A 24,511-nucleotide genomic window follows, 5' to 3' on the forward strand; every position below is an offset into this window, starting at 1 on the left:
ATTTCCAGGTGCTCTGCTAAAAGTGAGATCTGCAGACATGGGTGCAGATCCCACCAATTCCTGAAAAACAAGAATGATCCCTCCCAATAAAAGTACCCTAAATGATTCAAAATTGAACAAATGTATTTTCAGACTTCACATTCTTCACATTTTAGATTCACATCTAAAAAGAAATGATTGAAATGGTGGAAAAACTAATGTTTGACAAATAGATAGATCCATCTCTGCTCTCCTCCACTACAACACAAATGAACGGGTACAGACGCTGATGATCAGCAGGCTTCAAAAACAGAATATCCATATCAGTGAATCATGCATAAAGTAGTCCCATACACTGGGAGAAAAGGAAGATGGAGAGAAGAACTGGGGCTGAGTAGACTCAGTTAGCATTAATACCTGTGGCTATTCTATTCTAAAAAAACAACAAAAAAAACCCCTGCAATTTCCCAATTTGGGATCAATAAAGTATTTCTATTCTATTCTGTTTAGGACAAATAAACAAGAAAGGGAAGCACAGTAAATGATTCCATGTTCAGTACTTTTAGAACGGTATGGTGAGCCTCTATGAAGTGATTCATGGTGGCATGGTATGAGTTGCATACGGGCAAAAAAAAAAAATCACTTTTGTGTGTCCCCCATTCCTGACATCAGATCTGCACCCCTGTCTCCTGTAGTGGGACAGATATTCTACCTTTCAAATAAAAAATGCTTTTCAAACTATTACTCAAAGCTGAATAAATGAATATCTTCTCCCATGGAATGTGGAGAACAACTACTGTGAGAAAAAAGCTAACCATGAACCTGTGTAACCTGACCACCACTTGAACATGCCTATTGTTGAAACTCCATTTCCTACTGCGAGACTCAGAGTAAAAGAATGTAGAGTGGGAGAGCAGCCTAGAGTTGCTCTTATCACGGCCACCTCCTATAACCAAATTTATGAAGACATTTCTCTGGCAGCTCTACATAAACGTCAGTATTATAATCCACAATAATCCCCACCAAGAGGGTGATGGAGGATGTATGAGACAGCTAGAACTGTACCTTTCCCTGTGGATCGGAGACATTTCCCCCCCAAGTGCAGGAATGTTTCTGTATGTTTCTCCAGCCATGCATCAAGGTGAAGAATGTAGCTGAATCTAAAAGAGGATTCATGCTCATTAATTATGTCCCGATGCCCAGTGCAATATTAGAATATCACAGGGATATGGGTGGGTTCACAACGCTCTTGTTTTAGTCTCTTCTGGGTCTCATTTCATTGTCTGTTACTTGAGTCTCAAGGTCTTTGTTATGATATGATATATTATCTTCAGAGAGAAGAGGACGTTGGGTTGGGATGTGACAAAGTGAGCCAACAGTGTTAAAATAACCGTTTGCATCTTATATCTTGAGTTGTCGCAAATTTGCAAAACTGTACAAATAAAAATAGGGCTTATATGGGAGAAGAAGAAAAATGGCGTACAGCCCAATTTGATCTCAAGCGGGTCGGAACAGTAAACCAATGCATAATAACTGATTAAAAACAACATCTCCAAATGTGTCCCTTTCTTTCAGTGTAAAGAAGTACATTCTGAAAGTGTCCACCCACAATTAATATCCAATCTATTTATATAACAGATGATGAACAGCCTGAGATATCTTTAAGAAATAAGTGGATTTTTTTCAATATGTCTCAGTTTTTAACTGTACTGTGGTCAGGATGGAAAAGGAAATGAATGTAATAGTGGCACAGAATATTATATTCCTTGAGCAGTGAGAGCTTCTGTGAACACACAAAGCACACTGGCTTCTAGTTTACCTCTGAAGAAATAAGAAGGGGTCAATTTTTCTTGGAAAAACCAGAGACTCTGTGTCCACTTTTCTCCTTTTTGACAAAGACATTTTCCACCGGTGGCTCCTGCATGACAGCAGCCTTCGTGTGTAGCGTGTACGTGAGCATGTGGGAACTCTTATAACTTATCCAGCACTGGGCCTCCTCTTATTAGGACAGCGTGACCCCCAGGGGACAGATGGCAATATTGAAAAATTGGAATTTATGACTTCTCTGAACACTCTTTCACACTTTGCAAAGAATTTCTGTAAATTGGACCCTTTGGTGGGCTGGTTCTGACACTGGGACTGTATGTTTGAACACCACTGCACTATACACAGGACCTGTACACATGCATTATGTATGGAGAGATCTCAGAGCGAGCCTCATAGGATGGCACCCTGGACAGATGGTTGGGTTCAGTACCTTGCTCATGGGCACCTCGCCATTGCTCAGGAGGATCCTCCTGGCAGGATGCAAAGTGACATCTCTTCATCTACCAGTCCACACACTCTGTACTTGTAACCAGCAACCCTCCTAATAGCATTATTAGCTGGAATTATTGTGCAGACATGAAACTGAATTAAATAAGCACATTGCAGTAATATTATGTTTATGTTATTGTAAAGTGTTTTATAGCCTATATGAATAAATGAATTAATTTTTATTTTCATGTCTGGTCATGTTTCCATGACCCATCCCATACAGGCTTATACAGACACCTAAATATATACAAAAACTAAACCTTCCAGAGTGCCAGAGCATACGTCCACAACAGCCAAAGACTGCCATATAAATATACACTATATATAAATATATATATACATATATAAGAAAAGAAAAAAAGAAAAATGAAGTAGAATAGGATATGTGCAGATTCACAGACATGGCCCCATAAATAACAATACAACACAATACATGAGCATAAACACAGGAGTTCTTTTCCATACATCAGTTTCCTCCTCCTGTCCCAGAATTTGGACACAAATTCAGAAAATACATAAACTTTATCAAAAAGAAGTTCAATCAGATTTCAATCCTCCAAACCTATAAAATCAACATCAGGAGCATCAACTTTTTTGAAACAACTTTTGGCGTAAATCATGGTATAAAGGGCAATATAAAATAAAATGAATTTCATCCTCCACAACGTTTAAATCACAGTATTCACAGAGTCTTTCTTCCTCTGATACTCCTCTTTATCGGCCTGTTTCCATGTGCAGTGGTAATGTGCCGCACCGTAACTGTGCACATACATAGTGATCTGTGACTTTTTGGTAAACTATATTTGACAATTTTTTCCACACTTTCACGTTATTTTTTAAACAAAAAAATAGGTTCTCAGTTTTTTTTGAAGATCATCTGCATTTCATAACCTACCCCAGCTAACGTTTTTCTTCTAACCTAAACTCCTGCTGCCGCTATTACTGCTACTGCTACTACTACCAACAATATTATTATTAATAATAATAATACTACTACTAATAACAATATTAATAATAATAATATTCATAATACTACTACCATAACCGAAAGAACGAGGTCGCGGGTACAAGGGGCTAAAATGTGTTAACTCAGGAGGGTGGCTGGAACGCCTCGGGATCCCCCAGTTAGAGCTGGTTAATGTGGCCCGGGAAAGGGAAGTTTGGGATCCCCTGCTAGATCTGCCCCCGCGACCCGATGCCGGTGTTGTGCCGTATTCAGAACCCCTGCAGTGAAATGCACCCCCTCGCATTATAGGTGATATTCTGGATCAGAAGGCTGTTGTTTCCACCTATAGGAGTAGTTTATATATACAGGTATACCGTATATATACAGGTAACCCACAACGGTCAGAAGATTAGTTACTTACAGTCTTTAAACTATTTAACTATTACTAAAGAGTTTAAAATCACAAACTTGGATAATAGCGAACACAAAATAACACCTTTTTGTATGTCCTCTGGAAATATACTGCAGCCATCATTACAAAATGAATTAAATGGATCTTTTGAGCAAGTTGAATGTATTTGACTTAGCGTTTCCTAAATAAAATCCCAGTTTTTCAATTCATAGGTTCAAAAGTGTGTGCTTTTAATGTGGTTACCTGTGTATAAGCTACTCCTATAGGTCCAAACAACAGCCTTCTGATCCAGATTATCACCTATAATGCGAGGGGGTGCATTTCACGGCAGGGGTGCTGAATACGGCACAACACCTGTTAAGAGGCTGAAGATGAGATGAGATGAGATAATACGACTGCTACTACTACTACTACTGCTACTACTACTACTACTGCTACTACTGCTACTACTACTACTACTGCTACTACTGCTACTACTACTACTACTGCTACTACTACTACTACTGCTACTACTACTACTACTACTACTAATAATAATAATAATAATACTACTACTAATAATAATAATAACAACGGTACCAATAACAATAATAATACTATTATTAATAATAATAGTAATAACAGTAACAATAATAATAATAATAATAATAATAATGGTACTACTAATAACAAAAATAATAATATTCATAATAATCATAATAATAATAAGTAGGATTTCATTATAAATAAACTGCTTATGAAAGCCTTTATTTGTATCTGGCCCGTTATGACGAAGTGTATATTAAAAGTCATTTCGTTTCAGTTTATTTCAGTGGGTATATATTTATAGGCAAGAAAAACAGCGGAACCCTTAGCAAATGTAGGTATTTTTAGCCGGACCCATTTGAGCGCTACACGCAACATGGAGGCCAGCGAAAGCATCTTGACAGAGCAGTTATGGTGAGAGCAGCGCCTAACGCTGGTTTGATTATTTGGTGATGAAGAAATGAGCTGATGGAGGTGAGGTAGGTGGTGAAACGTACCCGCACACACAAGTGTCGTCAGCTCACACGCCCTGGTGCTGTGTCATCAGTTCCTAGCCCTACACTTGACCCTAACGTTGACTGTTTCGGGACAAAAGCAGGTCAATGGCCAAATGTCACATATTCTAAAGTAAGTAAATACTTCCTTTATAAATATGTGATGTTTGTATTAAATAACTACATTAAACATTAGCTCTTCATTGTCTCTTGTGTCCTTGTCATGTCCTCCTGTATCAACATGGTTTAAATTCACTTCTTTTGTGAGAATGCTATGCAATGCGACATTTCTCTCCCATTTGAAAATGAATTATGTTGTTCGTGTTTTCTTTCAGAATGTAAAAAAAAGATATGCTCAGAATGAAGTGAACTTTCTGGCATGGGCTTAACTGGTACTGTGGCATCATTTAAGCTCTTGTGTGTTCCAAATAAGCCCATTGAACAGTTTAGTGACACAGTATAAACATTGTATTATTCTTGAACTAGTAAAAACACCAACATATGTTTTTATTAACATGTATTTCATTGACTCTTCTAAACAAAATCTCATTGGAGCCCTGCTAATTCATCTGGTAGAGCACATATAAATGCCCGGTCCTTGTCGCTAGAGATGCACCAGTCCAGTTTTTTCCAATCCAATCTGATCCAGATACCTGGGCTGAGCGTATCGGTCCATACCTGATACCGATCCGACCCTACTGTTGAATGAATGAAGCGTAGACCTGTCCGTGTGAGTGAAGACATCAGGCTTGGCATAAACATTCAGCCTAGTTAAAAAAAGGTAACAAATTCACACAGATATAAATGTAGTTAATATTATTTATTAACAAATAAAGTGTACATTAGCAGCAAAAAGAAAGAAATAACACTTCCATGTAAAATGCACTGCAAACAGGGTTTTATTCAACTTCAGTGTCCTTATACACTTAAAATAAAATATATTAAATGCCCCCCAAAAATAACATTAACTTATATGTGTTGGCATACTGTTATAAATGATTATGCAAATTAGCTTACATCTACTGTATATAGCAAGACTCATAGATATAATTATTTTGGGCAGACAACATCATTGATGTAGGTTATAAACGTCACTGTAAGTATAGTTTCTAATGTCAATGAACAGTAATGCAATTATCAAGTAATTCACACAGCATTACAGTGAGAATGGATGGCCTTTGTAAACAGGAACTCCCTATTGAAACACATGAGGTGGGCTTACATGGAACATAGTGGGCTCAATTGGTTCAACAGTAACTTCTGGTTCATTACTTTCAAATGTATTAGTAATTAATATGTAGACAACAGTTTTGAATTATTAAGTTATTGTCATCATCCAAAGCTAGCTAGCATTAGCTTATTTTGGGTGCTCTGTACCATTTAAGCCCACAATGAATAAAAGTCATTTTTGTCAAATGTTTAGCTCTCACAAACAATGAATTATAATGTTTATTTTTAGATTAATGAATAATGAATTAGAAAACAAATACTGTGCTATGTCTGACATGTTTTCTTCTTTAGTAATGTATTATTCAATAAGGCTAATGGTTTGACCATGTGATTAGCTCGAAATGATGAAAAACCCTATATAGTGACGAATAACTGTTAACACAAAAAAACATGTCGCTCTCATTCCACTAAATGTACTTACCAAACATGTGGCTGATCATAGCAGGGAAATGATGTTTTCTGTGGTGTCCCAAAACACCAACCTTTCGGGGTGACTTTTTCTGAGCTCCTCAAAGTTTTATGCACATGTGCAGGATTTAGTCAACATTGACAAATGTGATTAGTACGAAATTAAAAAGAAAAACATGGAAGTAAGAACTGGCTGGATTGGTGAAAATAATGAGTAGCACAAAATTTGTTTTTCTCTTTTATTTAATCTTACTTCAAAGTTGAAAGTGGACTTAAATAGTACATTTAAGTTATTTTACATTTGTACTGAATAATTGAGCAGGTCTTTGGGTTTGTGGAAATAATTCAGATAATAATGTGATAAAGTCATAGCTGAGCAGGACTGGCAGCAGATCATAAAATCAAATTGAAAGAAGAAGAATGTCAGATGAGGCTGTATTTAGAAGAGATTAATAATCCCACTGTCCTTTCCTCAGCTGCAGGCAGGTCTGAAATCTGCAGGAGAAGATGTTTTGTCTCCGGCTGTCGCCGTGGCTTCACCCTGGGACACAACTTTGCTCTGTCTCCCAGCAGAGTGTCCATAAACTTGCTTCACTTCAGAAAGCCTTAACGCTTCCCTCAAAGAAAGTCCAGAGCTTAATGTACCCCTTTAGTGGTCTGGATCCTCACCTGGACAGGTACTATATTTTGCTGCTACATCTGAAATGCTTGACTAAATGGTTTTGTGTTATCCCAAGACATGCATTCATCATAGCCTGAATTTGATTATTTAGTTGAATGCAATGGTATTTCCAGATCTGTGGACAGGACAGAGTTCCAGCTCTTTCATCCCACCCTGGAGGACATGGTTGAAGCTGAAAAGCTCTTCCGCTCGTCACCCTCTCATAAGATTGATTACTACGTCTCTGCAGAGAGGATGGATCATGCACCTGCACTGACACCACCAGAGGTTAGTGGGTAGCCTCACAAACACTGTTAACACCGGGCTCAGGTTCAGTGCTACCAAAATCATCTTCTCTTAATGTTACCACATGTATTTTTTCACTTAATGACATACCAGACAATGTTGTGTGACAGTGTCGCTTCGATCTTTCTCAAGCAGGCATTCAGACTGGCTTAAGCTCTGTGTGAAAAAAACATTTAAACAAAGTCAGTGCAACATTGCAGTGGGGACGCCAACGCAGAAGGCCCCAGAAAAGACCTGCACGATGTTGTGGGGAAAAAAGTTGGACCTAGCTCAACTTGTGCTGCAACACATTCTCTTGGATTACTTTGTAGCATGAACACCATGTTTCAGACTATTTTGAGTCTGAATGCCTGTTAAAGATTACAGGTGCCTAATTAACAGGTGACAAGGGAGCACAAATTGTTTTAAGCTACAATTTAAATAATTTCTCATTCTACGGCAGGCGTGGTAACACTGTGGCTTTGTGCAATGGTTCTTTGTAGCGGGGCAGAGAGTGGAACACTAGCTGTCCTTGATTAAAGAAATTCTTAGTTGACTAACACAATTATAGGTGACTAATCGATTGGATGATTTAATTGACGGATCAGTTAAAGTTTCTTCACAAAGAATCATGCAAAAGCACCACTTCTTAATCTTGTGTTTACCAGAGATTTGCTGATAAGTTTTTTGAAAAAAGCTTAAAAAAGACTGATTGACTAAAGAAATCTTAGTGGTCTGAGACCAAAACCACCTATTAGCTGACTGATCGACTAAGGAGGAGGCAGCCCTATTAAACACATGCCACGGGTCTCACACTTTCCCATTCATCTGAGACAGTCCATTGTAAATGTGCTACAACTGTTTTAAATTGCACATGCCTGGACTTTTCTGTACATTCAATTTGAGAAGAAATGATGAAAATCGAATTATGTTGTTACTTTGTAAAGGAAATGGAATTGATAATGTCTGCTTATGTATAAATTATGAATCGATGATTATGCTGGGCAATATAGCCAGAATTGTCTATCCTGATATAAATAATTCTAAATATCTTAATAATGATATAAATAACAATGTTTTCTGGTGATTCAATAAATAAATAATCTATATGAAATAAACCACATAGTTAAGATATTGTTGTATACTCCTGTGAGAATTAAATACTTGACAAATGAAAAGTACTGACTATATTCTAATTTTATTAACAACTTCAGTGCAAAATGAACATAATGCACATAAAATGTTGTCCAAATGATGTCATTATTTCAGTCCGGCTGCTGGTTTTTCGAGATCTGAATAGAAACAATATAGAAAAAAGACATTTTCATATGTTTCCTCTTATTCTCTCTGTGTTCTGCCTTGAGCAGAACTCAAATTGGCGAGTATAGAACTTTTCACACTGCAGTAGTCCATCCAGATTGGACCAATCACATATCACGTTATTCTTTAATGGTGTCATTAAGAGGGGCAAAGTCTCCAGCCTTAAACCCATTCACGTCACAGAATAATTGAACTCCCTCCTGTGGCCCGACTCCATGCATCAGTCAGGCAGGCGTGTGTTTGTTCTTTCTACCCTGTGGTTGTTCACATCGCCCTCCCTCGACCTAAGCATGAGCCCACGCCAGATAATAAATGAGCAGATGTATAACCCTCTATTGACAGTGGTGTTCACCAGAGGGTTCAGAATGGAACATTGTGCTGATAGTACAACAGGGTCTCTTTCAGTTAATTCCCACGCTGCCTCTCTGCTCTGTCTGCATCCTGAAACAATGTTCACTGAATGAAGAAAGCCTGGAAGAACTTTTTAAGGAAAAACATTCTAGCACTACCTCATACAGATCATTGAGGTGCTATAAAAAGGTCCAATCATTAACACAGTCAAAGTAAGTTGGTGTGTTTTCCCAGGTGTGTTTCATCGGCAGGAGCAACGTGGGCAAGTCGTCTCTCATCAAAGGTCTGTTCTCCCTGACTCCTGAGGTAGAAGTCCGAGTCTCCAAAACGCCAGTGAGTAGTCTTAACCGACACACAGCATCAATTTCAGTTTCAAGTTTATTTACATGCTTAAGTACAAGGGGCCGCACACTTCTGATTGTTTGCATTGCATCATTTCTGCAGATTTACAATATTTGTGTATATATTAGGGTTGTCACAATACTAGAATCTCAAAGTCGATACTGATGAAGCAGGATAGGAAAATACTCAATACCATTTCCGATACCATGGGGAGAAAATTACAGAAAATGAAGGCAGAATTTTTAAAGTTAAGATTAGAACAATAAAAACAACATCAATAACAACACTTTTAAAAAGTTGTCTGAGGTAGTGCAAAATAAGAACGAAAACACACAAGTTTAGGGTGTATACTGTATATGAGAAATATGTTCAAACTCTATTAATTCTTTTATTGTGTTGTAGAGCTCAGGGATTTGTGTGGATTCCATGAAGGAGGTTAAACCTTGGATTCAGTTGGTGAATCAGTTGTTGTTAGTCGGGTTTCTCCAGTGTAAACAGGGATCTGCTCCATGCTAATGTATTTAGCTACAGTCCGTTATATCCCCACATTATCTCTGCTGATTAATTAGAATTGGTAAAGCAGCTGCCACTGTTTCTGTCTCATACTGCAGAGTGAGACAGAATGACAGTAAAGTGTTTACCTTCATGTCAGAGTTTTATACTGCAGAGTGAAACAGAATGACAGTAAAGTGTTTACCTTCATGTCAGAGTTTTATACTGCAGAGTGAGACAGAATGACAGTAAAGTGTTTACCTTCATGTCAGAGTTTTATACTGCAGAGTGAGGCAGAATGACAGTAAAGTGTTTACCTTCATGTCAGAGTTTTAGACTGCAGAGTGAGACAGAATGACAGTGAAGTGTTTACCTTCATGTCAGAGTTTTATACTGCAGACTGAGACAGAATGACAGTAAAGAGTTTACCTTAATGTCAGAGTTTTATACTGCAGAGTGAGACAGAATGACAGTAAAGTGTTTACCTTCATGTCAGAGTTTTATACTGCAGACTGAGACAGAATGACAGTAAAGAGTTTACCTTAATGTCAGAGTTTTATACTGCAGAGTGAGACAGAATGACAGTAAAGTGTTTACCTTCATGTCAGAGTTTTATACTGCAGAGTGGGACAGAATGACAGTAAAGTGTTTACCTTCATGTCAGCTCCCCTGAGCAGTTTCGATGCATTTACCAGAAATGTCAGATTACGGGCGCACTATAAATATAGGGTAATAGTGTTTCCGCAGTACTTGAGTTTTATTTTCCAAACCTTCATATTGAATGCTTCTCCTTCCCTGGAGGTTGTCAAATTCAAAGTGCGCCCAAACACTTGCCTTCAATGATGGGCGGTCTGGCAGTGTCTGATTAGCCGGCAGCTTCCTGCAACAGTGTTCTACAGAAGCCGCAAAGTGTGCACCATGAGACGGAAAAAGAGTTTTTAAAAATGTTTGGAAGTTACGAATCAATTATGAATCTTAGAAGATAGGAATCGCGCCCACCCCCTACACATTGAAACTGGAGCGAAAGTGCATTTATGATATCAATGTGACTGTCAGAAGACTAGTCACTGTCTCTTTGCTGTGAACCACACACATTTCGCAGTCACAACAGCAACAGTTTTTTGTGGAGATTTGTGTAGCAGTGGATGAGTATCTGGTCTTTATGTATAAAAAAAAATTAAAAAAGGATATCAGCCTATGATTTATCATATTCCTGTCTCTTTGTATTTCCTCCTCAGGGACACACAACGAAGATGAACTTCTTCCGGGTGGGCAGAGCTTTCACCATCGTTGACATGCCAGGCTATGGATACAGAGCACCCAAAGACTTTGTGGATATGGTGGAGCCGTATCTCTACACAAGGAAAAAGTAAGACATTAACCGTAGTTAGCTGCCTGGAGGAAGCAAGTCAGCGTGTACCTACACTAGGGTCCCATGGCCATAGCACAAACAGCACAGATTAACAATATGTCTACCAATAAATACAGGAAGTTGAAGACGCCTATTACACTAAAGACAGAAATACCTTCATTATGGGAATTCGTTTCATGATGCCAAAAAGTTTAATTTAAAGATCACTCTCGTATTAATGATTATCTGGGTGTGATAAAGTAATAGTGATTATTTACTCTAATTATTTTTTTCTGCAATCAGTCAATTTAACAAATTATTGACTGTAGGTTCACATTCTTAGGATACTGAACAGATGAAACATTTTGGATCTACTATCTACAAAGACAGAAAACAGCATTACAACTGATCAGTTACCGGTATACTAAACCACTCAGTAGAACACTGTCCTCAAGGCGATATCAACCTTCCAGCACTTACCCCAAAACATCCCACTGGGCCAACAAATTATAGAAAATTAAAGATATAATCTGTAAGATGTTCATCTATTTAATTGTCTGTTAAGTTCCTATCTATCAAAGAGTGAGTTAAAACAATGGTGATTGATCATATGACTCACTAATGAAAGCACTTGTTGCCTCTTTGCTGAGTATTCCAATCTGAGTGTCTGTAGAGACATTCCCTCTCTAGATGCAAATAGGCCGCCATGTTAGTGATGCTGCATTCCAAAATTCCAAATTTGTGTTAAGAGCCTGTTTGAGGGTTTGAAACATATCAGGCCAAAATTCAGAAAGCTTCGGGTACGTGTGTGCGTGGTCTGCTGAGGACTGTTTACAGCGGTTACAAGCGTCACTGTGACTAGGGTATATCTCAGCCAGTTTAACGTTGGTGAAATGGGCTCTATGAAGCACCTTCCACTGTAATAGGCTGCGCCTGGCACAAATGGAGGATGAGTGGACCAGTTTTTCAATGTCCCTTCACTGGACCTCAGTGACTTTAAGTTATTTCGTCATGAAAGGAAACACACTATATAGCCTTCTTTTTGGTATGCTCTGCTGATAAGAACATCTCAAAGATCTTTAGGAAAAAACAGGATCAATAAACTGGATCAATAAACTGATCAGAAAGGCCAGTGACATTGTGGGGGTGGAGCTGGACACCTTGGCTGCAGTGTCAGACAGGAGGATGCTGTCGAAGGCGCGGGTGATACTGCAGCATGGCTCTCACCCTCTCCACAACACTCTGGCTGAACAGAGGAGCACCTTCAGCCAGAGACTGATTGCTCCTAAATGCACCACTGAGCGCCACAGGAGGTCATTCTTACCTGTGGCCATTAAACTGTACAACTCATCTCTTTAATTATCGGACTCTTGACTACTTAAAAACAAAACAAAACAAAATATAAATATCTGTTCTCATTTCATTTCATTTGCCATAACAACCTAATTGTACAGTGTATATATCTCAGATTGTATTTTCACACTCACTTCAGATTGTTTACTTGATTGTTTATTATTTATTTGTACTGTATTTTATTGGCTATTTATTAGCTACTTTAGATTTATTTTAATTGTATTTTATTTGAATCTTTACTTTATTTTATTTCTACTTTATTCATCTTTATGGCTTGTTTCTACTGTGCACGGAGCATTGGAACGAAGAATTTCCCCCCGGGGATCAATAAAGTATTCTGATTCTGATTCTGAAACAGGGTCTCACTTCATGCATAATAAATCATATTTAGAGACATGTTAGCTCTGTTGTACACACAGTTCTGACAAAGCCCAAGGCATCAACAAGGCTTCTCAGGTCATGTTTCTTGCTCTGATTGGTTGCAGGTCTATCCAGTTCCAGGTAACGCCCCATGAAAATGGTAAATGAGCTTGGAGTTTCCAGATGTAAGGGGCCTTCACTTGAGAAGCTTTTTGCACTGGGCTCACCGTGAGGTTGGCTGCAGAGACCCAGTAAACGGCTAAATCAACGTTGGGATTAAAACAACTGTTAGCTCGTAAACTGCCTCTTCACGAACCTGCTGTGATGCTTCTAAACCTCCATCATTACGTTTTCTTCCCAGATCCAAATACGACTTTAATGTAATGTTAAATAGTTCAGGAAACTCAGACACACAAACAATATGTTTTTCCTCCATCATCAACGTCACAATTGAAGCTTCTATCTCATTGGTTGCGTGTTTGAAAGGTCAGCGGCAACTAGGTCAAAGTTCAACTGATTTTAAATGTGAGAGGCAAATCTGAGTGATGCTTACTGCTAACGTGGGTGCTGCCGCTACATTGGACATTACCGCCTCCTCCATTGGAAATGAATGGAACAGCCGGGGCTAAGCGTTTTCACTGCGTATCATGTGTAGGGCCTTAAAGCATTTGTGAATTTGTGTGGTGATGCCGGGATTTTTAAATTTAAAACTCTCTCTCTCTCTCTCTCTCTCTCTCTCTCTCTCTCTCTCTCTCTCTCTCTCTCTCTCTCTCTCTCTCTCTCTCTCTCTCTCTCTCTCTCTCTCTCTCTCTCTTTTTCTCTCTCTCTCTCTCTCTCTCTCTCTCTCTCTCTCTCTCTCTCTCTCACATAAACCATACCTCATTACAGAAATGTGCAATGGCTGTACCAATAGGGTCTCAAACTCAGATTACATGGGGTCCACTCACCAGATTGGACTATATAAACAAATACCTATACTCAGGTGCTAGATTTCTTGTTCCTCTCCTCTCCCTTGTAATGTACCGAACATTTTGTTGTGCAGATTGTGTTCCCGGACAACAGCAGCCGCCCTCTCAGGAGACATCTGTATGCAAATATACTGTATGCTTATAAAGTCTGTTTTTGTGCCATGGACGTGACCTGGTCCACAAGTTGGTGCTGGTCATTTAGAATTTGGGTTTCACAGCTACTTTAGCCAAGTTTAACAAAATGCCTCAAGAAAATGGATGCTCTTTTACCCAAGATGACCGTGGGGGGAAGCTATAATCACTAGTTTATCATTCAGCTTACTGGCCCTATCTTCTGCACCTGAATATCTGTGCTGGCAAACGGTTTGAGTTCTTATCTTTATGACGGCGGTAGAACTTGAAAACCCTCATCAGTCCCATCCGTTAACCAGCTCATGCTAATGTATCCTTTTCCTCCCTCAGTCTGGTGAGGACGTTCCTGTTGATCGATGGCAGTGTCGGTTTTCAGAAGGCTGACCTGATCGCCCTGGAGATGTGTGAGGAGATCAGATGTCCATATGTGGTAAGACACACACACACACACTTCTTCAGAAAACGTCATGTTCATTCAGTTGGAAATGAAGAATTATATAATAAATCAGCTTGAAAGTAGAATTTACTGAGAAAAAAACTATTATCCATATCCGAAAAAGAGTTACTGTATGTTGTATCCAGAGTCATGGTTATCAATATGATACTTAAAATTATGTTCAGGCAGCAAGGTAAATATCCTAATAATAATATAATCATGGAAACTATTTTGATAATCGATTTGAGACATTTTGTTTTTATTTGAAAGAAAAGAATGCTTAAAGTCTTTGGCTCCAGTTTCTCACCTGTGAATGTTTTCTGGTTTAATTAGTCTTCTACAGTTGTAAAAGGAAAATATTTGGGTTTTGGAAACTGTAGAAATATTTTCTGACATTTGTTAGACCAAACAATCAAATAATAAAGAAAGTAAAAAATCGGATAAATCATTAGTCGCAGCCCTAAACATTTGTATACATACTGTATCAGTGGGACAGTTTTTTTTTTTTTCACAAACTCCTGCCAGATAGCAACTTTGTGTGTGACATGTTTCGACACACAGAGGAGCAGCTCTACAGGCCACATAGTCAGAACACACAGTACCTGCCTGTGCCTGCCTGTAACCTGAAAACAAGTCTGCTCCACTCAGATAACAAAAAAACCAGACAGAAGTTAAACTTGGTGTCTGATGAAGGAACAAAATGTGGCAACTTAATGCTTAATTTAGAGTGCTCTCACACTGTCCATTCGTACCGTGCCCCATGCTTTAGGGTGATTGTCTCCCCCCTCCCTCCTCCCCCACGAACCAGGCCCACTTGTACTCACATTACTTGAAATGATCTGGGCCGTGGCTCGTTTGCTTCTCGCTTACACGTCATCACCCCAAGTTAAAGTTTTGTTTTACTGTTTTTGAACGTTTCATCTGTTCAAATCAGCAGTAAACACTCCGATTCCACATCAGACCACCACGAACCGTTCGGTGTCATCTTTTTAAATGTCCATCGCAGGGAACAAACGCATATAAATAGACAACAGGACCACTTTTAATGCTTGTGCTCGTACACGTACACACGCTCGTGCCTGTACACGTGCATCCGTGCTTTATCAGAGCCCGCCTCTCACAACTGGACCGTGGCTGGCAAGCGGGCCCTGCCAGGGAGTGGCACAGTTGTACTCACACTGGTCAAATGAACTAGACGTTAGCCGTGGCGCATGCTTTGGCGCGGTACGAATGGACAGTGTGAATGCGCCCTTAATGCTCCACACACTCTCGTCACATTGTAGGAACGCATGTTGCTTTCGCCTGATGAGTGATGACTTTATTCAGTTAATTTTCTTTAACCAGGGTGAAGAACAGTGGATTTAACAAGCTAGCTAGCTAACTAGCTAACTAATTACCTGCTGTCTGCTCTCTTGCAGGCGGATGACGGGGTGTGCTAGCTAGCTAACTTACTATTAGATGAATCAACTGTAGCTAACATTATGTTGAATTCAATCATGGGATAGCCCACCACATTTATCTGTGGTGAAAACAGCCAAACACTTTAATTATCTAAGTGTGTTGAGTGTTGTTGTAACCTTATAACATTATAATTTACTTTAAGCATTAGCTTAATGGCTGCAGTAGTAATAGTATCTTGCTCGTAGTAAGATATTATAAAGCAAAAAAAGAAACAAGTTATGGATGTGTTGAGTACCTGAGTACTCACGCCCATCTCTAATATGTAGTTTGCTAAATCGTTGCCTGAGAAACAGCAGATTGCATATTGTTCACTACTTGTCTGAGGTGGTACAGTAACAGCCCCCCCCCCCCCACACACACATTTTACTCATCCTTCTTACAAATCCTCATCTTTATGTCCACACTGAATTAATGCTGAACGCTCTCACTCAGCTATTTAAAACTGCTGTCCCCTCTGAAACGCCACGGCTGAGGCATTAAAATGAAGCACCCCCACTCTCGACGCACTCTGCAGTCAATTATTCATGCTCTCAGGTTATTAACCACTTTGGCCATTATTAAGCCTGTGACAGTTCTGCTTTTAACAGAGATTAACTGCTCAAAGGCAAATGGAGCATCAAAGGGTCACTTTCAAATCAGATTTTAAAAAGTTTGTTCATGGATAAGATACAGCACAAGATTTACAGCAACTGACAGTAGTGAATGACAGGTTTGGATTTAGGGAACCATTTAAATCTAGGAATTAATTTACAGCAAATCAGTAGTCTCTTCTGACAGAAGAGTTCAGAAGTCCTACATAGGCATTATTAATATTTATAGAAATAGAAATGGGCCGACGTATCTAGCCGACTTCGACGGCGTATCGCTGCCGTCAAGCCCACCCATAACAGATTGGTACATTTTGATTGGTGAGTTGGGATTTTCTGACATAGTTAATGAGCTCCAACAGTGCAGGCCCAGAGGCAGCAGCAGAGCAAACTGAAATTTGCTTGCGGTTCGTCTGGATTTCCAGGGTAGGGCTTGACTTGAATATTCAACTATTCGGTATTTTGGGATTTGGTTATTAGCTTTCTATTTTCAAAACTGTAGAATAAAAGAATCCTTAAAATATACCGTGTTGCAGCACAGTGTTTTACATTTCTGCTCGGTCTGAGTCTTGTGTTAGGACGTCATGTACATTCATGTTTCTCTCCCCTTTTCTTTCCTCTCCTCATCCTGGGGCTGGGTGCAGAAAGGAGCTGCAGGAGTGACTCAGTAATCCGCTAACTTGTTTCGCCCACTATCAATGTCGGCTGCTCTGTTTCAATAATGTTAGGTTTAAAAAGCATGCATGCAGGCTGAAATTCACTTTGGTGTTCTAAGCAGAGTAAGTCCGCTAGTGGCTAGGCTAATTTTCACACTGTAAACACCATAGACGGCATATAAAGATGGACGGCATCTGACGGACTGGCATGACAGGGATATATTGATTTCCCCGTTTGTACAGTACAGGTAGTGGAGCCTCGTCATCCATCTTTATATACAGTCTAATGTAAACACTGACACACTGCAGCGCTGAACCCTCCATCTGAGCTGAGAATGGGAGAAATGTCTGGCTGAGTCGCGTTATAAATGAGCATTCTGGTGTGGGTAGAAGGTCTGGGTGGTTATGCTGTACTAGAGCAGTGTTGTTTTCAGGCAATATAATGAAAATGCCAATGCACTCTGGCTAGCTCCTTCCTGATTCAGGCTGATCGGCTCATCCTCCCATCTATAATTTGTCTGAATATGCATGTTGTATACTTGTAATGTACCGAACATTTTGTTGTGCAGATGGTGGTGACTAAGATTGATAAATGTCGGAGCGGAACTCTGCTGACAAACTTAATGAATCTTCGGGATGTGGTTAAGACGCATACCACCAGCTGCTTCCCGCAGCCGTTCCTGGTCAGGTGAGAGAGAGCGCCACACTTTCTGTTTGACTACTTAAAAATTAGGGCTGATAATAATTTGTATGTGTCTTGCCATCAACAAAGCCCATAAAAAGTATAGCCAGGCCTTTTTAAGCCAAAATAGGGGTCATCGTTGAATAAATTGCAACAGAAGCAAACTCAACTGATTTTATGTCCTCAATATGCCCAATATGAAGAATCCCAATAGGGGAACCTTTCTAAAAAGAACCAAATATTCCCTATGATTCACCTGATTATTTTCCTCACACGAATAGGGAAAAAAAAATAACCTTCAGATATCGCTATGTTGAGTAAATGACTTACATCAAGACAAACAAAAAATGTGTTTGTTCACATGGGCAAACGGGGCATAATCTAATTATGTATGTGTTAATTTTCATAAACGGAGAAGTTCAGCCATCCGTGAGGAACTCGGAGTAGAGCCGCTGCTCCTTTGCGTTGAAAGAAGTCAGTTGAGGTGGTTCGGGCATCTAGTAAGGATGCCCCCTGGGCACCTCCCTAGGGAGGTGTTCCAGGCACGTCCAGCTGGGAGGGGGCCTCGGGGAAGACCCAGGACTAGGTGGAGAGATTATATCTCCACACTGGCCTGGGAAGGCCTCGGGATCCCCAAGTTAGAGCTGGTTAATGTGGCCCAGGAAAAGAAAGTTTGGGGTCCCCTGCTAAAGCTGCTGCCCTCGCGACCGACCCGGATAAGCGGCTGAAGAAGAGATGAGATGAGACCAAAACTGATCTGAACATTGGGTATAGACAGGTGAAAATGTCTGGTTGAATCATGTTGACATAGAACAGTAAAAGACTTAATGTTAAGGTGTGAATGAACCCATTTAGTGGACCCATGAGCATTAATAAATGGAAGAAGGACTTTAAAGCAGGGACTTGGGTCACTGCTGAATGGATTTCACTCCTGTACATGACTGAGAACTTTAAATGTGTCCTGCACAAGAAACAAAATTACACAATAAACATAGACTTTAGTTTAGCTCCCCTTTGTCTTCTGCATTCTCCTGTTGTCTCCTGTTCTTCCCTCACTCATCCCCCAGAAACAGTCTCACAGACCCAGCCCCAAACCCATCTCTGCAATAAATATTACTAAAGGCTGCTTTAAAGTCCTTCCATTTATTAATGCTCATGGGTCCACTAAATGGGTTCATTCAGACCTTAGCATTAAGTCTTTTACTGTTCTATGTCAACAAGATTCAACCAGACATTTTCACCCAATGTTCAGATCTGTTGTGGTATTAATGAAAATTAGCACATACATAATTAGATTATGCCCCGTTTGCCCATGTGAACAAACAATTTCAAAAAACTTGTAATACATTTTTTGTTTGTCTTGATGTAAATAATCAACTCAGTCATTTTGATATCTGAAGGTTATTTTTTTCCCCCTATTTGCGTGATAAAAATAATGAATCATAGAGACAAAACGTTCCCCTATTGGGATTCTTCTGGCCTTTTTATTTTTTGCCATACTCATATGACATATTGAAGATACAAAATCAATTGAGGTTACTTCTGTTGCAATTTGTTCAACCCTTTTTTCATAAAATGACTGGACTAGTATCTTTTATTGGTAAATGGTAAATGGACTTGTACTTCTATAGCACCTTTCTAGTCTTCACACTACTTGTCACATTCACACAGACATTCACACTGATGGCAGCGGACATCTACATACCATCTAATCTAACCATTCACATCACATTCACACACCCATGTGCAGCACGGGGAGCAATTCGGGGTTCAGTGTCTTGCCCAAGGACACTTCGACATGTGGACCGGGGAAGCTGGGGATCGACTGCCGATCTCTCGAATGGAGGCCGACTCACTTTTCCACTGAGCCACAGTCGCCCCTTATTGTTGTCCAGAAACTATTACAAACGCATTAGTGACTGTTAGCAATGTTACATTGGGTGACATGTTCCTCCATTACCATGAACACACTAGTGTAATCCCACACACATCGTCCTGCTGTCACATTTACTCACTAGCACATATTTACAGTGCCTATAGAAAGTCATGATACCCTTTTGAAATGGTCACTTTTTTGTTTTACAGCCTGAAATGATAATACATGAAAGTGATTTACACATTTTGCCTTACAACATTCAAGTGAAACATTTTTTTTCTCAAAGTTTCTGAAAATTAATATAAAAATGAAAAACAAGAAAACAGTGTTGGAAAAGTGATGAGTCCCTTTAGAATAATAACAATTATTAACATTCTCAGGTTTAACCAATCAGCTTCCAGATCACACACCAAGTTATTTGGCCTCCACCTGACATCAACTGTGCTGTTTTTGATTACTTCAGAATAAAATCAGTTGTTCCTTTGATTTGACTTCAGAATAAAATCAGCTGTTCCTTTGATTTGATTTCAGAATAAAATCAGCTGTTCCTTTGACTTTACTTCAGAATAAAATCAGCTGTCCCTTTGATTTGACTTCAGAATAAAATCAGCTGTTCCTTTGATTACTTTGGAATAAAATCAGCTGTTCCTTTGATTTTACTTCATACTAAATTCAGCTGTTCCTTTGATTTGACTTCAGAATAAAATCAGCTGTTCCTTTGATTTGACTTCAGAATAAAATCAGCTGTTCCTTTGATTTTACTTCATACTAAAATCAGCTGTTCCTTTGATTTTACTTCAGAATAAAATCAGCGGTTCCTTTGATTATACTTCAGAATAAAATCAGCTGTTCCTTTGATTTTACTTCAGAATAAAATCAGCTGTTCCTTTGATTTTACTTCAGAATAAAATCAGCTGTTCCTTTGATTTGACTTCAGAATAAAATCAGCTGCTCCTTTGATTTGACTTCAGAATAAAATCAGCTGTTCCTTTGATTTGACTTCAGAATAAAATCAGCTGTTCCTTTGATTTGACTTCAGAATAAAATCAGCTGTTCCTTTGATTTGACTTCAGAATAAAATCAGCTGTTCCTTTGATTTTACTTCAGAATAAAATCAGCTGTTCCTTTGATTTGACTTCAGAATAAAATCAGCTGTTCCTTGATGATTCCACTACTAGTAGTGCACGGTAACACAAAGAGCTCACTGTGGTTGGAAAGATGCTTTCAAAAGAGCTCAGGATAAAGTTGTGGATAGACACAAGTTAGGAGAAGGATCTAAAAAGATTTCAAAGGCTTTAACTCTCCCTCTGAGCAACGTTCAGAGTATTGTCCAGAAGATGAAGGCATATGAAGGCATATTGATCCACCCAGACCTGGCCTAGATCGGGCCGCCCCTCCAAACTGGAGGACCGAGCCAGGGAAAGATCGATCAGGGAAGCTACCAAGAGTCCCATGGTGACCTTGAAGGAGTTAATTAAATTAGTTACAAGTCCTAATGGCAGAGGTCGGTCGATCTGGGCTTGTTTCTCTTCAGTAGGGACTGGGCAGTTGGTCAGGACTGAGGGGAAAATGGATGCCACCAAGTCCACCCACATTCTTGAGGGAAACCCTTGTCCCTCTGTTAGACACTTGAAAATGGGCAGGTGGTTCACCTTCCAGCATGGCAACGACCCAAAACACACCTCCATAAAAACAACACAGTGGCTAAAGGACAGGAAGGTGAATGTCCTAGAGAGGCCTAGTCAGAGCCCGGACCTGAATCCTACAGAACATCTGTGGATGCAATTTCAGTCAAAAGCAACTGGACTTGGTTATTTGTCTAGGAAGACGTTTCACCTCTCATCCAAGAGGCTTTATCAGTTCATGTACGCATCTGACCAGGCTGGGACTGGTCCAACTAACTGGTGTGGAAATCCAGGTATTTAAACTTTCACATTGGCCTTGTGATGGTTAAATACCTGGATCTCCACACCAGTTAGTTGGACCAGTCTTCTTAGACAAATAACCAAGTCCAGTTGCTTTTGACTGAAATTGCTTTGGGGATAACAATGACCTGGACAAATGAGAACATTCACAGGCCCAGTCCATCACCGCTCACCACAGAATCTGACTGAACTCCACAGTTCTGCAGGAAGATGGGGAAATATTTCCCAATCTAGGTGCACAAAGCTGGTAGAGAACAGACATCAGGCTGTAATTAGAGCAAAAGGTGCCTCCACAAAGGATTACATCTGGGGACTCATCACTTTTACAACACTGAAAAATCTATTTCACTTGAAAGTTGTAAGGAGAAATGTATTAATCACTCTGGAAATATATATTTTTTATGCATTATCATTTCAGGCTGTAAATCAAAAAAGTGACTATTTCAAAAGGGCACAATGACTTTCTATAGGCACTGTATGTGTCAATAGTCCGTAATAGCTGTTTTTAAAAAAATCCTTTTTTAAATGTATAAATATGAGAACTTGCATTATACGATAGTACTCAACTCATCCACAGAAAAGGTAGTGATGACGTAATGTTATGAAAGACAATTTGTTGGTTTTGGTCATTTTACACCAGTCATATCCTTTAAAGGTGTTTGAGTGACACTTCTTCTTTGTTTACAGTTAAGATAAGATTGGGAATGATTAGGATTTTGTTTATAGGCTTCCACCTCTTTATTCACACTCTAAATCGGTTCAATTCTTTCTGATTCCTGAATCATTTCTTTTTTCAAATATATATTATTTTAAAGAAGATTTTCAGAACAGGAGTAGAATTTAATATTATAACTAAATGTTGTTTTTTCAGCAGCAACAGTAAAGTTTACAACAGCAAAGTCACTTCATAAACGAAATAATATCTCACTGTAAACGAATATAAAATGTAAATAAATCATATTGGTAATACTGAGTGAAGAACACAGACATCAGTCAGTCAGTCCTCCCTGCTGTCCTCTGTCCTCCCTCTGCTGCGGTGAATCAGGCCCTCACACCCTCACTGTCATGGTCTAAGAACATCGTTGATGTGCAAAATAATTAGCCATGTGCAGCTGTGCCGTTGGTAGAGAGAAGAGGGTTGGGCTTGTTACATCTCACTGAGCTACCATCCCCGTCTCTGTCCGCTGTTCGCTCGCTGACTCTGCGTGTACAACCCTGTTTGAAAAAAAATGGAGATGTTTTGTAAAATATAAATAAAAACAGAATGCAATTATTTGCACGTGCGTGTAGACGGCAGACACGGAGGAGAGGAGATTCTGTAGCCTAATAATAAATGACACCAAAACATTAGTTAGGTTGGTAGCCTAAATTTGGTCTTTATTTGGCTTAATTACTTGTAAACAGATCAAACAAAAAAATAATTACATTTTCTCTTATTTGAATACTTGAAGTCAAGTTTGGACTTGAATTGAGCAGGCGATAATACATTAAAACTTAAAAGTCAAATATTCTCTGTGCATAGGACAACAAGATAGATTAGAAATAAGGTAATCAACCAAGGGTTCAAGGGTCAACTAATGAGAATTGTCATTGCTTTTTATCACAACTAATTAAAGTCTCTCTTTCTCTCTCTCTCTCTCTCTCTCTCTCTCTCTCTCTCTCAGCTCCCTCCAGTTATCGGGAATTTATCTCCTGAGATGCTTCATTACTCATGTAACGGGGAGCATCAGGTTAAAGGACACCTCTCAAAGCTGATTATGGAACAGCTGAGCTGAAGTGGGTGGAGCTGGGATTTACATCCACACAGCAGCTGCGTCAGAGGCTTTTATTTTCTAATAAAATGTAAAAAAACAAACAAAAAAAACCTGGTTGTCAATTCACTTTATAGTTACACATAATATTACTGTGTCCAGAATGCAGACTCACACATTCTGACAACACACTCTGGCCCCACTCTTCTGGTTTCAGGCTTTCCACCACATTTTAAAACTTCTGCTGGGTTTTGCTCCTTTTCAGCCACGAGAGCACTAGTGAGGTCTGACAATATAATAGTTCTGACTGAATGATAAAAAGGTGTCACAAAATGTTAAAATACGGCTGAGTCTTGGTGATAAGGCCTTGCTCACAGTGGGCGTTCCAGTTCATAGTCATGTGCTTGGGGGCACTGTCGTGTTGAATCAGGACAGGAGCTTCCCAAAAGTGCAACAAAGCACACTGCTGTCTAAATCATCACTGTAGCAACCAAGATTCCTCTCAACGGGAGCTAGGCCTTAGTCCCAACCATGAAAAACCGCAAGTAGTGTGGATGTTAACAGGGACTATAAGAGTTTTTATGTTCATGAAGGACAGTAGCGAGGAGCAAATGGTCTTCATTAATATATAGGAACCATTTTCTTTATTTTCTGTGCCCACTAGATAGTGTTCTATGTTCAACAAAGGGTTGAAAACACACTGAAAAAAATCACCATTCATTGAGCTTTTTTCCTTAAACCAAGAGCTCCATCTAGTGGGCTAAGAAAATAAAGACGATGCTTCATGTAGCCTCATTTTCCCATCACAAACATGAAGCCACAATGTTCTTTTACAGCTGTGGCCTCTACACTTCATTTTTGAATCCTATAGAAGACAACAAAACCTTCTCTTCTGACACAGTGGTTACTGTTTTCTAATTTTGATCACTGTTTTTTTAGACAAAATAAAGGTCGAAGTGCCTTGGTTATTTAAAAAAACATCTTAGTACAGCAGTGGTATAGCCACAGTGGATATTCTATCAAATTCTGAACAATAAAAAAAATAAAATATTTCAGAATAAATCAAGTATTAATACTTTGTTCTCTAATTTGGATCTCCAGTGTATAGCTCAGCGGCAGTGCTCTGCTTGAAACAGACTGGAGAGGAGGAAGCTTAACAATTGTCACATAAAACTATATAGCATATACAGTAAGTATAGTTACAGTATCACA

The 24,511-nt window shown here is 39.3% G+C and overlaps 1 protein-coding gene across 3 annotated transcripts; it reads left to right on the plus strand.

Annotated features, from left to right (window-relative positions):
- Positions 1–4,569: 4,569 nt before the first annotated feature.
- gtpbp8 (GTP binding protein 8) lies at positions 4,570–23,341 on the plus strand. 3 transcript variants are annotated; one of them, XM_083921308.1, is made up of 8 exons: positions 4,570–4,805; positions 6,787–6,987; positions 7,106–7,259; positions 9,162–9,260; positions 11,000–11,130; positions 14,256–14,355; positions 17,635–17,753; positions 23,213–23,341. In XM_083921308.1, the coding sequence occupies exons 2-8, from the start codon at positions 6,818–6,820 to the stop codon at positions 23,301–23,303; spliced, it is 864 nt and encodes a 287-aa protein (XP_083777434.1). In that variant the 5' UTR covers positions 4,570–4,805; positions 6,787–6,817; the 3' UTR covers positions 23,304–23,341. The 3 variants fall into 3 exon arrangements, with proteins under 3 accessions (XP_083777434.1, XP_083777435.1, XP_083777436.1); XM_083921309.1 differs by having other exon boundaries at positions 4,575–4,657; XM_083921310.1 differs by lacking the exon at positions 4,570–4,805 and adding an exon at positions 5,368–5,453.
- Positions 23,342–24,511: the final 1,170 nt, after the last annotated feature.

This window comes from Echiichthys vipera (genome assembly GCF_963691815.1).
Source record: "Echiichthys vipera genome assembly, chromosome: 10".
Classification (NCBI taxonomy): Eukaryota; Metazoa; Chordata; class Actinopteri; order Perciformes; family Trachinidae; genus Echiichthys; species Echiichthys vipera.

Excerpts from the sequence above, each read along its gene's own strand:
- gtpbp8 (XM_083921308.1), top strand. The coding sequence starts at position 6,818 with ATGTTTTGTCTCCGGCTGTCGCCGTGGCTTCACCCTGGGACACAACTT. Across the intron at positions 7,260-9,161 it reads CTGCACTGACACCACCAGAG|GTGTGTTTCATCGGCAGGAG; the intron begins GTTAGTGGGTAG and ends GTGTTTTCCCAG. Across the intron at positions 17,754-23,212 it reads CCGCAGCCGTTCCTGGTCAG|CTCCCTCCAGTTATCGGGAA; the intron begins GTGAGAGAGAGC and ends TCTCTCTCTCAG.